Source organism: Drosophila serrata, unplaced genomic scaffold (genome assembly GCF_035046125.1).
Source record: "Drosophila serrata isolate PLE 108 unplaced genomic scaffold, ASM3504612v1 contig_275, whole genome shotgun sequence".
NCBI lineage: Eukaryota > Metazoa > Arthropoda > Insecta > Diptera > Drosophilidae > Drosophila > Drosophila serrata.
In genome coordinates, this window is record NW_028257173.1 from 1,010,219 (window position 1) to 1,023,635 (window position 13,417).

Genomic DNA, 13,417 nt, shown 5'->3' on the forward strand with positions numbered 1-13,417 from the left:
TTGAGTTTTAGGTTCTCGATTCTCAAGGTAACCCGATGCAACCCCCGATTCCCGTGGCAGGAAAGAAGGCACGTAATCTTGTTCAGGGTTGTTGGCAATCGGAATCTGGCCCTTTTTCTACCTGACTTACTTTCGACATTAGCGCTTATTATTGAAATCGTTTTATATATTTTTTTTCCTCTTTTCGTCACAGTGCATTAATCAGCATTGTGTTACTTACTACCCCTTTGTTTTAATAACGCGCATTTCAAATAGTATATTTCACCATGGATTATATTATATATAAATTTCTCAATTTATCATATGTACATTTGCACTTACGCTTTTTTCACGCTTTAATGTCTTAAGTTGATTATACTATCAGATAATATACTTTTTTCTAAAGTTCCTTAAATCATTTAAATTAAAGTATTGATAAGGCCTGAAATTAATTTATTAAAAACCATTGTGCACTATTGCCTATTAAGAATATTAAAGGATTTTACGCAATATATCCTGTGACAACCACTGTTCCCCCGTAAAAATCAAGGACTCCTCGGGCTGTCTGAGTGAACTGTCGATGGCTCTGAGTTTTTTCAACTAAATTTTTACGGGTTACTTTTTTTGCCAAAGGTCAAATCAAAGCGAATGAGCCTTTGAAACGGGGGCCTTGACTTTTGCACTTTTGCCAAATGTTTGCAGGAGGACATTGAGCAAAAAAAAAAAGCAAACGAAGGACACATGCCAGAGGAGAGGCAGTAAATAATGTTCAAAATCGGAAACTCACCACGAATGCCTCAAGTGTCGTCCTGCTCGGATGGCCTGTGCGGCAGGGGTGGGGGTAGATAAACTGGAATTTCTGCCTCTCGGTGTTTTGATTTTTTCTTGTCTCTCTGTATTCCTCTCTCTCTCTCTCTCGCTCAGCTGCTTCTGCTTCTATGTTGTTGTTGCTTTGTTTTTGTTTATATGTGTAATCCTTTTGTTTCTATGCCTTTTGGCGCGCAATTTTCTTGTTGTTATTGTTGTTTCGCTAGTTTGCAATGCAATTTTTTAACACACACGCGAGACCGTTTTGTTATTGTTGCGTTGTGATTGCGGTTATGTTGTTATTTCTTTTGCAATTTTGTATTTTCCAATTTGCATTTCACGTTTTTGTTTTGTTTTTGTTGGTTTCGCAGCAGCTTCGACGACTTTGACTTTGTTGCCACACTCACGCCACACACACAGACACGCAATCGCCAAGGCACACACACGGACACGAGGAAACCCGAAAACAACAACAAAACAATTGCGAGGAAGCTGCTGGCGTCTTTTCTTTACTTTGTTGTTGTTTATTTTTGCGATTTTCTCAAGACTGCAATGCCGATTTTACTGTCTAGATTTATGGCCTTTTTACAGTCTTAATTGCAATTTCTTTTTGCATTCGAACGGAAGCTGTGATTGTCCTAAGAGGAAATCATAACAGTTTGTTTACAAAATCAATCGTCCAGCATTTCGGGTTATTTTCCGCGCCGAATTCCCGTTTATTTTCGTTTTTGATTTGATTTGCTTAAAGAAACTTAACTTCTTTTAATTATAATACTTTTTGGAATAACATTACACTTTTCAAAAGTTATTAATCAACGAGCGGTTTGCAACGCGAGCGGCGTTCGGACCGGAGTTTTCAGAGATTTGTTGTTTCTTTTCGACTGAGCTCTTGCACTCGTATTTATAGGTTTCTTCAGCTGCCGATAAGCCAAAATATCAATATATCGATAGGTATTTTGGTATTTTTTATATTTATCTTTTGGTCACTCTACTTCCGACTGGTCACACAAACTTAAGAGAGTTAACAGAATTTTGCGGGAGAATTTAAAAAAATGAGAAGTTACAGAATTTCGCGGGTGAAATGTAAAAGAGAGTTCAGAAAATGAACTGGAGCACTGAAGGTTACTATGAATATATAATGTAAATTCAAAACTTGATTTCAATGAGTGTTTTTAATAAAACATTAAGTATAGGAATGTAATAAGTTCGTTGTATTTACTATAGTTTCTACATTACGTTGGCCTAATTAATTGTCTGTCGGATGCAAGGCTGCACACATTTCCGGCAAATTAATCTTATTAAAAAATTTTAAAGTTACTTGATTTTGTGTCTGTTGATGCTTTTAGTGTGACCGCCACACGAGCAATTTAAAAATATTGTGCTAGTGGCGCCACGATAACCGATAGAAAATATATAAAAATCGATACACGCTCATTTAAAATTACACCTGCTAAAAGCTTTTTCGAAATTGGAGACTGAGCTTTGATTTTGGCAGCATGCAACAAAAGCGGGTTTTCAGTTAGAGACTCTCCCATAAACAAGACGGTTTCTTGTTTTCTCCATCGCTGACGCTTTTTTCTCCCCCACATTTGTTTTTGTTGTTTGCGTGGCTTTATCGTGTGTTTATAATAATAATAACAACAAGTGATTATTAGAATTACGGAGAGCATAACATAAACATATGCTTGGAAGCAAAGTGATTTTCAGTTTCTGCGAATAAAAGCAGTTCCTTGTTTTCGATTTATCTGAGTTTGGGGTTAATATTTTTTGGCCACCTCCCAGTTCCCAGTGTTTGTTACATATACCCCGCCCCCCCGTTCGGCTATCCCCACTGTCCTCCTTTTATCCTTGGCGCCACAATGGTGCGGTGGAGCGCTCGGTCGCGACGTCAAGCGCGCCAGGATAAAGTGGAGCTATTGGCCAGCAACAACAAAGTGAGCGGCGAGGACGATACATCCGATAATGGTGAGTGGCAGGGGAGTTTGCAAAAAACAAAAGTGGGGTATTATAAAGTAGAGCAGTGATGTGCGGAGTATATGTACATATTTAAATATATAAATATATATAAAACACAGAACTAGATGGATAATGCCACAATTCAAATAAGTTGTAGTTTTGACTTCTTTATTTTGATACTCTTTCACGGTATTATAATGTCAGTCAGAAGCTTGCTACAATATGAAAAAGTCTTTTTCTAATTATTTTAATTTTTTTTTTTCAAAAATCGTTAAAATTTTTTTTAAATATTTAGTTTTTTATTTCTAAATTGAGTATGCAGATTTATTACCCTAATAAAAATTAACATAAAATTGGTTTCCGAAATCAAATTAATGAATTTTTGGCTTAGTTATGAGACTTTTAAACTTTAAAAATTAAAATAATTGTGCCATTAAAATATACATAAATATAACTTAAAATAATAGAAATATTTTAAGTTAGTTAATTTTGTTATCCTATTTTATTCCGTAATTCATTTGCAAACTATAAGAGTATATAAACTTCTGTGTCTTTCTTGTTTTAATAATCGGCTTAGTGACCAAAAGCAAAGAGAGCTCAAACAATAAAATTGTTATTTAAATTTTTTGCTGCGTTTGGTAAAACCTGTTTGCATTAAATATAGTCTCTTCGTTTCAAATGTGCTGGCAAAAATCACCTCAAACTTGTTTTAAACTTAACTGTGAGATAAATAAAAACTATTGCACAAATCAAGAAACGTCAAATAGACAATTTAGATAAGTATTTAGAAGTTCTGATGGACTTTATATATTTAACGACTTAATTGATTTAGTTTGGTAAAACTTATATATCTAAAAGGCAGAGCTCACAATTAAGCTGTTAAAACGATTGTCATTTTGTCTATTTGCGGATTACTTTTTTACGAGTGTCCTTATCTTAAACACAATTTCCACCTTTTTCCAGCCGCTTTCCGGAACTCAACGGACCTGACCGACCATGATGAAATTTTCTTGAAGGGATTACTGCGGAGCAATCCCAATACGCCGCACAAGGAACTGATGGTAAGTAGACCAGAACACATGAACGTAAAAGTCGTGGCGAAAAAAATAATATAGAAGCTGGCTGCTACAATTTCTGACCCACTTATGCCTCCCTCGAGCATCTGTTCAATACGAGAAAATTGCGCATATGTACGATTTTCCACATTTCCACGTTTTCCATTCGCACTCGCACACACTAAGGCGCAATCTGTGTTTACTTTATTGATGGCATTGCATGCTGATTTTCGTTCTAGATAGAATTTTCCGGGCGTGTGCTTTCCTTATTACATCATTTTCCTTGGCCCCCTCACAAAGTAATCACTTACCAGTCGAACTCAAACCCTTCTTGGTGGCTAAAAATAATCTAATTCAAGCCACAAATCCGTTCTAAGAGACTCTCTAGGTTAAAGCCTCAATTGTTTTTCCTCTCTTTTGTCTTTTTTAATGGCTATTATTATGGCTAATGTTTTTTGCTTTCACACTTGTGTATTTTTCGCACTAAACTTGACCTCCTTTGGTCTTGGCAGATGAGTTTGGATTTTATGCAGATGGTGAGGAGGAGATTATTTATTAGATCATCGTGATATAATCGCTTGACCTGCAAAAGATTTTCTTTTCTTTGACGCCTCTTTCGAGTTTTCTTACATGAAAGTTTTGTGGCTTAAGCAAATAGTAAATAATTGTGTGTTGTTTATGCGGCAAACACGCAAAGAGACTATAAAAACAATGAGAAATGGTTTTCTTACTTTCAAGACGAATTTTATATTCTCTTTAATAATTAAGCCCACTAAAGGATCAATCAGTTTTAATAGTTAAAATCAAATGCTGATGGAGAATAAATTTCCTTGATATAATATATCAAATTTCTATTATGTTTAAAGTTTGGTATTATTTTATACATTTTTACATTTACATTTATTTGATGTAATTCAAAAACCTCTTTTATTTATAAGCTCAAAACTGGCATACAACTTACTCAACTTCACATTATTACCACCATTATAGCCTTAAGTAAAGTTTGCTAAAACAAAACAACAATCCAAGACCGCAAATATAATGGAAAGCGACATCGCGTGACGCGGATAATTAGAATCCAACATTTTCCGAGGAATTTTCCTGGGCAGGTTGGATTCGATTGTTGGTTTTTATGCTGCGGTCGGTCGTCACGACGCCAGTTGAGAAAGGCAGTGAAAGTAATTAAAACCACGAGTCACGAGATAAGAAAATATGAAATGTCACTTACCATTTTCATTTCAAATTACAATTCCTCCTCTGACACTCCCCCAATTTATATGTAGATTACATAAAATAGGTCTCAACTCTTTGACATCAACGCCCCGGAGAAGAAGTCGCGTTTTGCCTTTCTGTGTGTGAACAAGAAAACCGGTTTTGAAAACATTTTTCAACATAAAATACAAATAACACATGCCAGTCCCAACGACGCTTTTAATGTTACCTGAGTTCAGTTTGAAAACGATGCAACAAAAAGCGCTTAACTTGTTGGCCTACTAATGCAGGTAAGAGAGCCGCAAGCTAAGAGCTTTGCTGGGAGCAAGAAAATGTTTGAGTTGGCTTTGAGATGCTGTTAAGATCAGCATAGTTGTTGGTAGGAATGTACAGAAATGTTACATAAAGATCTTAACAATTGGTAATTATAGTTATCTGCAAACATGATATAAAACCTAAAGAATATAAATAATATAGAAGCTTTAAATGAACAATGTAATTAATAAATTATTATAATTACAGATTGTAAACTAAAAATTTTTATATTGGCTTTAAAAACTGTTAAGAACATCAAATATGTGCAGAAATTTTATAAACAATTGGTATTTATATTTTTGAATATATATGCTGTAAAATCTAAGGAAGATAAATAATATACAAGCTGTAAATTAGGAAACATAATTTTTGACTGGCAATTAAATTATTTTTACAGAAATTTCTTCATGTTATTGTCACCTTATTTTAATTTTCTTTTACTTAAAATGCTCACTGCACAACCTCTGAATATTATTGCAGAAATACTGCATTTATTCCTTATTAATAAAGAACTCTAAATAAGTACAAATAAAATAATGGTTTTTATCATTAAGGTTTTTCTTTCTCTGTAAATAAATAACATTTCTTTTACAGTGTTGACCCCTGTTAGCTCAAGTTTGCATTTAAGCCACTGTTATAAGTCACTTAACAGTGCTGCGTACAGTTGTAACATGCCCCGCTCTGAGCTTTTTACACATACACATACACACACACCCCAAGCAACTCGTTCAAACACACGGCAAGCTAGCAAGCGAGAGAGACAGAGCGATGGCTAGCCCTCGATTCGAGAGCTTGTGAGTCAGATTCAGTTTTTAGTTTTCGTTTCACTTACTTTCGAGCAGTGTTAAGGTGAGGTTGGTTGGGTCTGAAAATTCCGGTTTCAAGCGCGCGTTACGGTCTATTGTGGCTCATTTGAATGAGTGAGCATTGAATTGCTGCTGTATTAGTGCTAGTGAGCTTGTGTGTGCGTGAGCAAGAGCGTGGCTTAAACGGGGCGGCATATGCAACAGTTAGTTCTCTCTGACTCTGGGCTCTCCCTATTTTCCGCTCTCGGTAAACATTTATTAAATTAAATGCAACAAATTTCATATAAAAACGTGAAAAGCAGGTGCTAAAACTGCAGATCAATAAACGCAAGTGAAAAACGGCTAAAATTGGAGCAGTTATTATTGTGTTATGTGTGTGTTACTGCCTTGGTTACCTCTATTCCGGGAGCTTTGCCGAGCTTAAACTGATGACGTAGTTGCCAAGAATTGTTTTACCTCGCCGCTCCCTCACCCCACATTGTGTAACCTGGCCAACAACAGACTTGGCCATGTTTTGGCATTTCCAAAAGAAAAACCCAAAACTCCACACTATTCAAAAAAAAAAAAAAACGCTCTAAAGAAACACTAATACTAATCAGCCAAGAGAGAGACTCTCCCGAACTCACACACACAGACACACAGCTAGCCGCTCTTTTGGCTTTAACTGTTCACTCGCTTTTTGGGAGTGGCTCCCCAAAAAAAAAAATTTTTTTTAAATAATATATAAACATATAAAAAGGCATAATAGCAACTGTAAATCCAATTAAATAAAGACACAATTGCTTGCAGACAGCCATAAAAACAAATTAAGTGAGCAGTTTTCAAATAAAAACACATGTTACTTAATATTAAATGTGAAATAATAAAAAAAAAGTTTAAATACCTCAAAAAACAAGAAAAACTGAATAAATATAATAGATAACAAAAGAAAAAATAAGCTTAAAAAACTTCAAATTGGGCATTAAATATATTAAATTCACAACCAATTTGTTAATATTCACGTATTTAAGGTTGAATTTCCCCAAAAACTTGTATCAACCTTCACAAAATATAAAAAATAACAAGTAATACAACGCATTCCGTTGTTGTTTACCTGTTTCTCTTATTTTGTGTGTGAGTGCGTCTAATTAACAGTTTGCCTAATTAGTAAGCACCTGCTGCTACATTATTTTTTAAAAATTATACTTGACATGACGAAAACAATTTTGTCGAGTGGAGGTGAAAGCCCTTAGCTGTCGCCAAGCCATCGAGAAAAAAAGTATCAATTCCAATTGTGGGTGTGTGCAAAAAGCTAAAGGAAAAATAAATAAATAAAAAAAAGGGTGGAGATAATCGCCTCGCGTGGGGCTTCTTCGCTCTTTTTTTCACACGGAAGAATTGCTATGATATGCTAAGAACTGAACGGAAATGCGATGCTTTTGCAGAATAAAAAATAAATATCAATAAATACACAAGTCAGCAAATGTCTCGATTACACAGGATTACTCATTAAGAAAATGGGGAGTCGTTGAAATAATAAAGATATTGCAATAAAGGGAATAAATATTAAAAAAAAAGGTTGAGAGGAAGTGAGCAATAGAAATATTAATCTAACAAGAAAACAAGAAGCTAAATATAGTGAGAAACTTATCAGTAACTTGAAACTTTTTGTGCTATCTTCATGGTTAAACATAAAATTCCCAACATTCCATTACGTTTTCAGCAAGATAAACTTCTAGAAATCTTTCCCAGACTATAGTTCTTATAAGAAGATACTCTTTTCTGAACTTATCAAATGCTCTGGAGATAGTGGTTTCCCATCAATTTGCAGAGAGCGAAAGAGAAATGCCATTCCGTCCCACGTGAATGCACATAAATATTGCATGAGGTTGACTCACAGATGAGTTTTCCATTGTCGTGGGTGGAAAGAATACACTTTATAAACTTAAGAAAAGAAAAAATCATAATACACAGACAATAAAGAATGCCGGAAGATGAAATTATGTGCAATTAAAGCAGAAAATTCACTTTCCATGCGACCCAAATTCAAATGGCAAAGCGACCCAATTTTTGACCTAAGACTCCAAATATTTCCTTGTCTTTTTTTTGGTTTGAGCAACAGTCCCAGAGGTCAAGAGGGGGTTAAGTGGTAGTGAGAGGTTGGAGGCTGCCCGAAAAAGCCCGAACCAATTAACGCACTCACTCAATTAAGACCGGGAGGCATCATAACTTGACCTAGGGCAGGCACGCCCCAGACAAAGACCAGCATTTAATTAGCCGCACATGACACACTCACTCTTCATTCGTGGTTTAATTTCTTCTTATTTTTGTTATTATTTTTGTTTTTTGCAGCTTAACCCCACGGAGCCACAGCCAGTGCCCCTCTTCCTGCCCGCTCATCTGAACAATAAGCCGATCTGCGACGACATCATCCGCAAGTTCTCACCATCGAGGCGTCTGGAGTCCCGAGAGCTTGCCAAGCTTCTCGCCCAGCCACATTTTCGTGTAAGTAATCAAAGGAATATAAACTTAATTAAATTAAATCAAAAATATATGTATGCAAGTTCAGAAGAAACCATAAAATCAATATGTACAACATGTTTCTGCAGATTGCAAAATGTGTTATCAACAATGCGTAAGGAAAGGAAAGCTTCACTTTGTTTTCCCATTGAGATACTGAATATAATTCCAAAGAAATAATAATATAAATTAATCCAAAAATAAATAAATAACAATTATACATAAATCTCAAAGTTAAAAAAAAAAACACCAACATCTACGAAGCTACCTAAAAAGGTTTTAAGTCATATTTCTTATTTTTCATTATTCATTTTATAAAAATCGGACCACTTTATTATATAGTTGGTATAGAAAATATCGTTATATGAAGAGGAAAATCCAAAATATCAGAAACATCTATAAAGCTATCAAAGAAGATCCCATCAAGTCAGCTCATTTTCCAAATTATAATATTATTTAAATATTGAAACTAAGTGCTAAATAAATTTATCAAACTTTATTCATTTTTTAAGAACACACATTTATTTATCACAATTACTTTAAAATTGTTAATTTGCTGATGGAGAATTTTGAATCAAAAGCTTTTAAAGATGTTTACCATTTCCTGGCAACCTCCATTTATCGTCTCTTTGAAACCATAAAGATCTTAAAAAAGCAAACGTAACTAAACTTTAGGCTGATTATGTAGACACATTTGAATAAACAGGAAGTGATACCTTCCATATTATTGTATAAATAGAATAAATAAATGCTTTCCTATAAGCTCACTATGATATATCCATTTCATATATACATACAAATACAGTTGACCTAATATATATATCTTCATATTTCCATTAATTTTTTGTATACAAATTTATTAAAAAATAACTATTTAATTTTCAGGCCCTTTTGCGTGCCCATGATGAGATAGGACAGCTTTACGAGCAACGTCTGAAAGCTGCCGGCGGCTCCACCACCCAACTAGAGATCGCCAGTCAACGACAATCCGGTGGCTATCTATATACCGAGGACATTCTCAGCACCAAGATGCCAGTGGAGACCATCAAGATGGTGGGCCTGCGTCGGGATCCCAGCAAACCGCTGGGACTGACCGTCGAGCTGGATGAGTACAAGCAACTGGTGGTGGCCCGAATCCTCGCCGGCGGTGTTATTGATAAGCAGAGCATGCTGCATGTTGGTGATGTCATCCTGGAGGTGAATGGCACTCCCGTGCGGAGTCCCGATGAGCTGCAAGTGGAGGTGTCGCGGGCCAAGGAGAATCTCACCTTGAAGATTGGACCCAATGTCGATGAGGAGATCAAGAGCGGTCGCTATACTGTGAGTGGGGGTCAGGTAAAACAGAATGGCATCGCGGGTCTCGAGACGGGCAAGAAACTAACGGTAAGTTTGATGTTTGTTTATGTTTTTTTATGGGAAGAATTGGGACAAATTCTTCCGGGAAAGATTTGCTGCTTGCTTGCATGATTACTGATTACTGATTATAATTATAATTTACTAGTTTTATGTTTGTAGATGAGCTTCATGAAAATTCAAATAATGAAATTATTGTTTATTAAAATATAGCTAAAACTAATCTAGACAAGTTTCTTTATCTATATGCTTGTTATGCCAAAGTTTTTATTATGAGTACCTTTTTATCTCATTTTCTTTTGAAAAATTTATTTACATTTAAATATGAAACAATTAGCAAGTTAAATTTATATATTTTATTATGTATCTTCATTTATTTGAGAGGCTTATACATCCTCCAACTACCTCAAAACATTTAATAATATTGAATAATAGTTGATCTCAGACCAAATTACCGTCAAAATTCTCAAATCACTTGCAACTAAGTAAGTAAATCTTGGTTTTGGCAATCATAATTATCTTTAAACTATTAATTAATTTAATAATTAACTTTATTTGTTAACAGTGTTATATGCGTGCCCTGTTCACATACAATCCCTCGGAGGATACCTTACTGCCCTGCAGGGACATTGGCTTGCCCTTCAAATCAGGCGACATTTTGCAAGTGAGTTTAATAAAATATTTTAACACATTAATTCTACAAATAATTATTTATTTTTTAATACAGATCATCAATGTCAAAGATCCCAATTGGTGGCAGGCCAAGAATATAACCGCAGAGTCTGATAAAATCGGTCTAATTCCATCCCAAGAGCTCGAGGAGCGACGCAAAGCCTTTGTGGCCCCGGAGGCGGATTATGTGCACAAAATTGGCATTTGTGGCACAAGGGTGAGTTCATTTTTTATTCCTTTAAATATTTTTAAATTTATTATTTATTCCTTTCGAAATAGATCTCGAAAAGGAAGCGGAAGACCATGTACAGATCGGTTGCAAATTGCGAATTCGACAAGGCGGAACTGTTGCTCTACGAGGAGGTCACCCGGATGCCGCCATTCCGCAGGAAAACCCTGGTTCTCATTGGAGTTTCCGGTGTTGGCCGGCGAACGCTCAAAAATCGACTTATCAATAGCGATGTGGACAAGTTCGGAGCTGTTATTCCTCGTAAGTTGTTCAAAAGAATGAAACTAACTTTGGGCAGCCAAAGTTTGTATAACTTTTCATTTTACAATTGAATTATAGGATTGTTTCGAATATCCTTATAAATTATATCACATATTTATGATTTTACTTCAACTACTCTAGATACCAGTCGTCCTAAACGAGCCTTGGAGGAAAATGGCGTAAGCTATTGGTTCATGGACCGCGAAGAGATGGAGGAGGCGGTTAAACAGAATGAGTTCTTGGAGTATGGCGAGCACAATGGCAACCTTTATGGCACCCACTTGCAGTCCATCAAGGATGTTATCAATAGCGGAAGGATGTGTATTCTGGACTGTGCACCGAATGCCTTGAAGATCCTGCACAACAGCCAGGAACTGATGCCATTTGTCATATTCGTTGCAGCACCGGGAATGGAGCAGCTCAAGACTATCTATGCGGATCGAAGGGCCACCGGCTCCAATAGGAATTTATCAGTATGTTTTTGTTTTAGCTAGATCCCCTAGAAGGCACTCCTCTAATCCAAGCACATGTATATCCACAGTTTGATCGCCAGAGTTCCATAAGATTCAGCTCCAGACGTGCCCGTACGCTCGAGTCCCTAGCATCGCTCTATGAGGTAAAGTTTTCTGGAGACCCTTTCTAAAATGTAAAATTTACATTGAAAATGTGATGATCTCACTCATCCGCTTGCTGCACTTAGGCAACCCTTGTAGCCCTTGTAGATATCTGCCTGAATACCCAAACATTGCTTAACACATTCGATTTGTATGATTCGTTTCAACAGGATGATGACCTGGTGGCCACCGTCGAGGAGAGCAGCTTTGTTCAGCGCAAATACGAGAAGTACTTTGACATGGTCATCGTCAACGAGGACTTTGATGAAACGTTCCGTCAGGTGGTGGAAACCCTCGACCAGATGAGCCACGAGGAGCAGTGGGTGCCCGTCAATTGGATCTACTAGAAAATCAAGAGAGAATACACTGCTGCAAAATCTACGAATAAGCTTTCACAATTTCGCCTTTTTGCATATAGACAAAGAATATATACATGGAAAATCTATCAAATAATCAAAGGAATATCTCAGTAATCGAAGCTACAGAATCCCAGCACTATGCAGAAGAAATACAAGAAGCACTACCAGAATCAGTATATTGTTAATAACAAATGCTGACATTTTCCCTCTTGAAATGTAATCAATTTATGTAATGTATATATGCAATTTTTGTTGTATAATTTAAAATGTGTGCCCTCCGTTTGCGATTATTCAGTTTTTCCCCCTTAAGTCTAAGCCTATTTTTACGAAACGAATTCGTCCATTTGGCAATCTCTTATTGTTTATTTATATACAAAAACAATCTACGTTTATGTGTCGATGCATATCTATTTTCAGTTTTATAATCTTAACGAATCTCCTCAGTACAACAATCCTTTCTGCCAATAAATATTTCATATAGTTTTTAGATTTGTTTACCGAACCTAGTTAAAATATTGACGTGTATTAAAAAAATGAAGATATAAATAAAAGTATGAATAAATTTGGCTCAAAGAAATTACATTTATTTTATGAATATGTGTGTTTAATGCCAAATTTCGATTTAATTGTTGTAGGGTTTAAATCAGAATATATATCTATCAAAAAAATGAAGTTATTAATATATTGAGCCTATAGAAGCTATAAAATAAAATACACAAGAATGGAGACTAACTTCGGAAAACCCCAGATATCAGATATCAGTCATAACTTATTTTAAAATATTCGCATTTTTTAAATCATTATGTATCGAGATTTAAATATGACATTCTTTTCGACAAATCAAAGTTTAAACAAATCTTAACATAGTCAAAAAGGCATCAGGACTTTTTTTAAATAAGTAAGGTAAATTTACCTAAAAAAGTAAAAGTACCTATGACCAGTAAGTAAGTATGATCAGTAAGTATCTATAACCAGTAAGTATGTATGATCACTTGCTAACTTTGAACACTTATAAACAATGACTTGCAACTTTTGTAACACAACACATGCCTGAGACTTGGCCGGCAGAAGGTACTTCGTTCCGGGGACGTTTGAACTAGTTGGGAATCATAAGTTCACGTGCGCGAGATTTGTTTTGAAACAACAGTAAGCTTTTTTAAAAGAATAACTATGGAGTTATTCTTTTCTATAATTTTACTACTATGTAAGTCGAAGCATGGCGAATCGGTGGACTAAATATATATATATATATATATCTGACATAGGAACGATCGGACGATTTATAGAACTATGATCAGTA

At 35.5% G+C, this 13,417-nt stretch overlaps 2 protein-coding genes across 19 annotated transcripts in view; one reads left to right on the forward strand and one right to left on the reverse strand.

The window, feature by feature from the left end:
* Nucleotides 1–2,305, reverse strand: part of LOC110187281 (protein FAM107B) — a 23,185-nt gene extending 20,880 nt beyond the window's left edge. The window contains exon 1 of the mRNA XM_020956670.2: nt 767–2,305. The gene's annotated coding sequence lies outside the window, so the exon portion shown is untranslated. The remainder of the gene's footprint in view (nt 1–766) is intronic.
* vari (MAGUK p55 subfamily member vari) lies at nt 2,257–12,694 on the forward strand. Of its 18 annotated transcripts, none has more exons than XM_086834965.1 (10): nt 2,257–2,751; nt 3,706–3,803; nt 8,462–8,614; nt 9,515–9,949; nt 10,548–10,646; nt 10,710–10,871; nt 10,934–11,144; nt 11,286–11,617; nt 11,686–11,760; nt 11,929–12,694. In XM_086834965.1, exons 1-10 carry the CDS (start codon nt 2,646–2,648, stop codon nt 12,103–12,105), a joined length of 1,848 nt encoding a protein of 615 aa, XP_086691091.1. In that variant the 5' UTR covers nt 2,257–2,645; the 3' UTR covers nt 12,106–12,694. The 18 variants fall into 18 exon arrangements, with proteins under 18 accessions (XP_086691091.1, XP_020809285.1, XP_086691092.1 ...); XM_020953626.2 differs by having other exon boundaries at nt 2,260–2,751; nt 9,515–10,012; XM_086834966.1 differs by lacking the exon at nt 11,686–11,760 and having other exon boundaries at nt 2,296–2,751; nt 9,515–10,012.
* The last annotated feature ends 723 nt before the right edge of the window (nt 12,695–13,417 follow it).

Excerpts from the sequence above, each read along its gene's own strand:
- vari (XM_020953626.2), top strand. The coding sequence starts at position 2,646 with ATGGTGCGGTGGAGCGCTCGGTCGCGACGTCAAGCGCGCCAGGATAAA. Across the intron at positions 3,804-8,461 it reads CGCCGCACAAGGAACTGATG|CTTAACCCCACGGAGCCACA; the intron begins GTAAGTAGACCA and ends TGTTTTTTGCAG. Across the intron at positions 10,647-10,709 it reads AATCAGGCGACATTTTGCAA|ATCATCAATGTCAAAGATCC; the intron begins GTGAGTTTAATA and ends TTTTTAATACAG.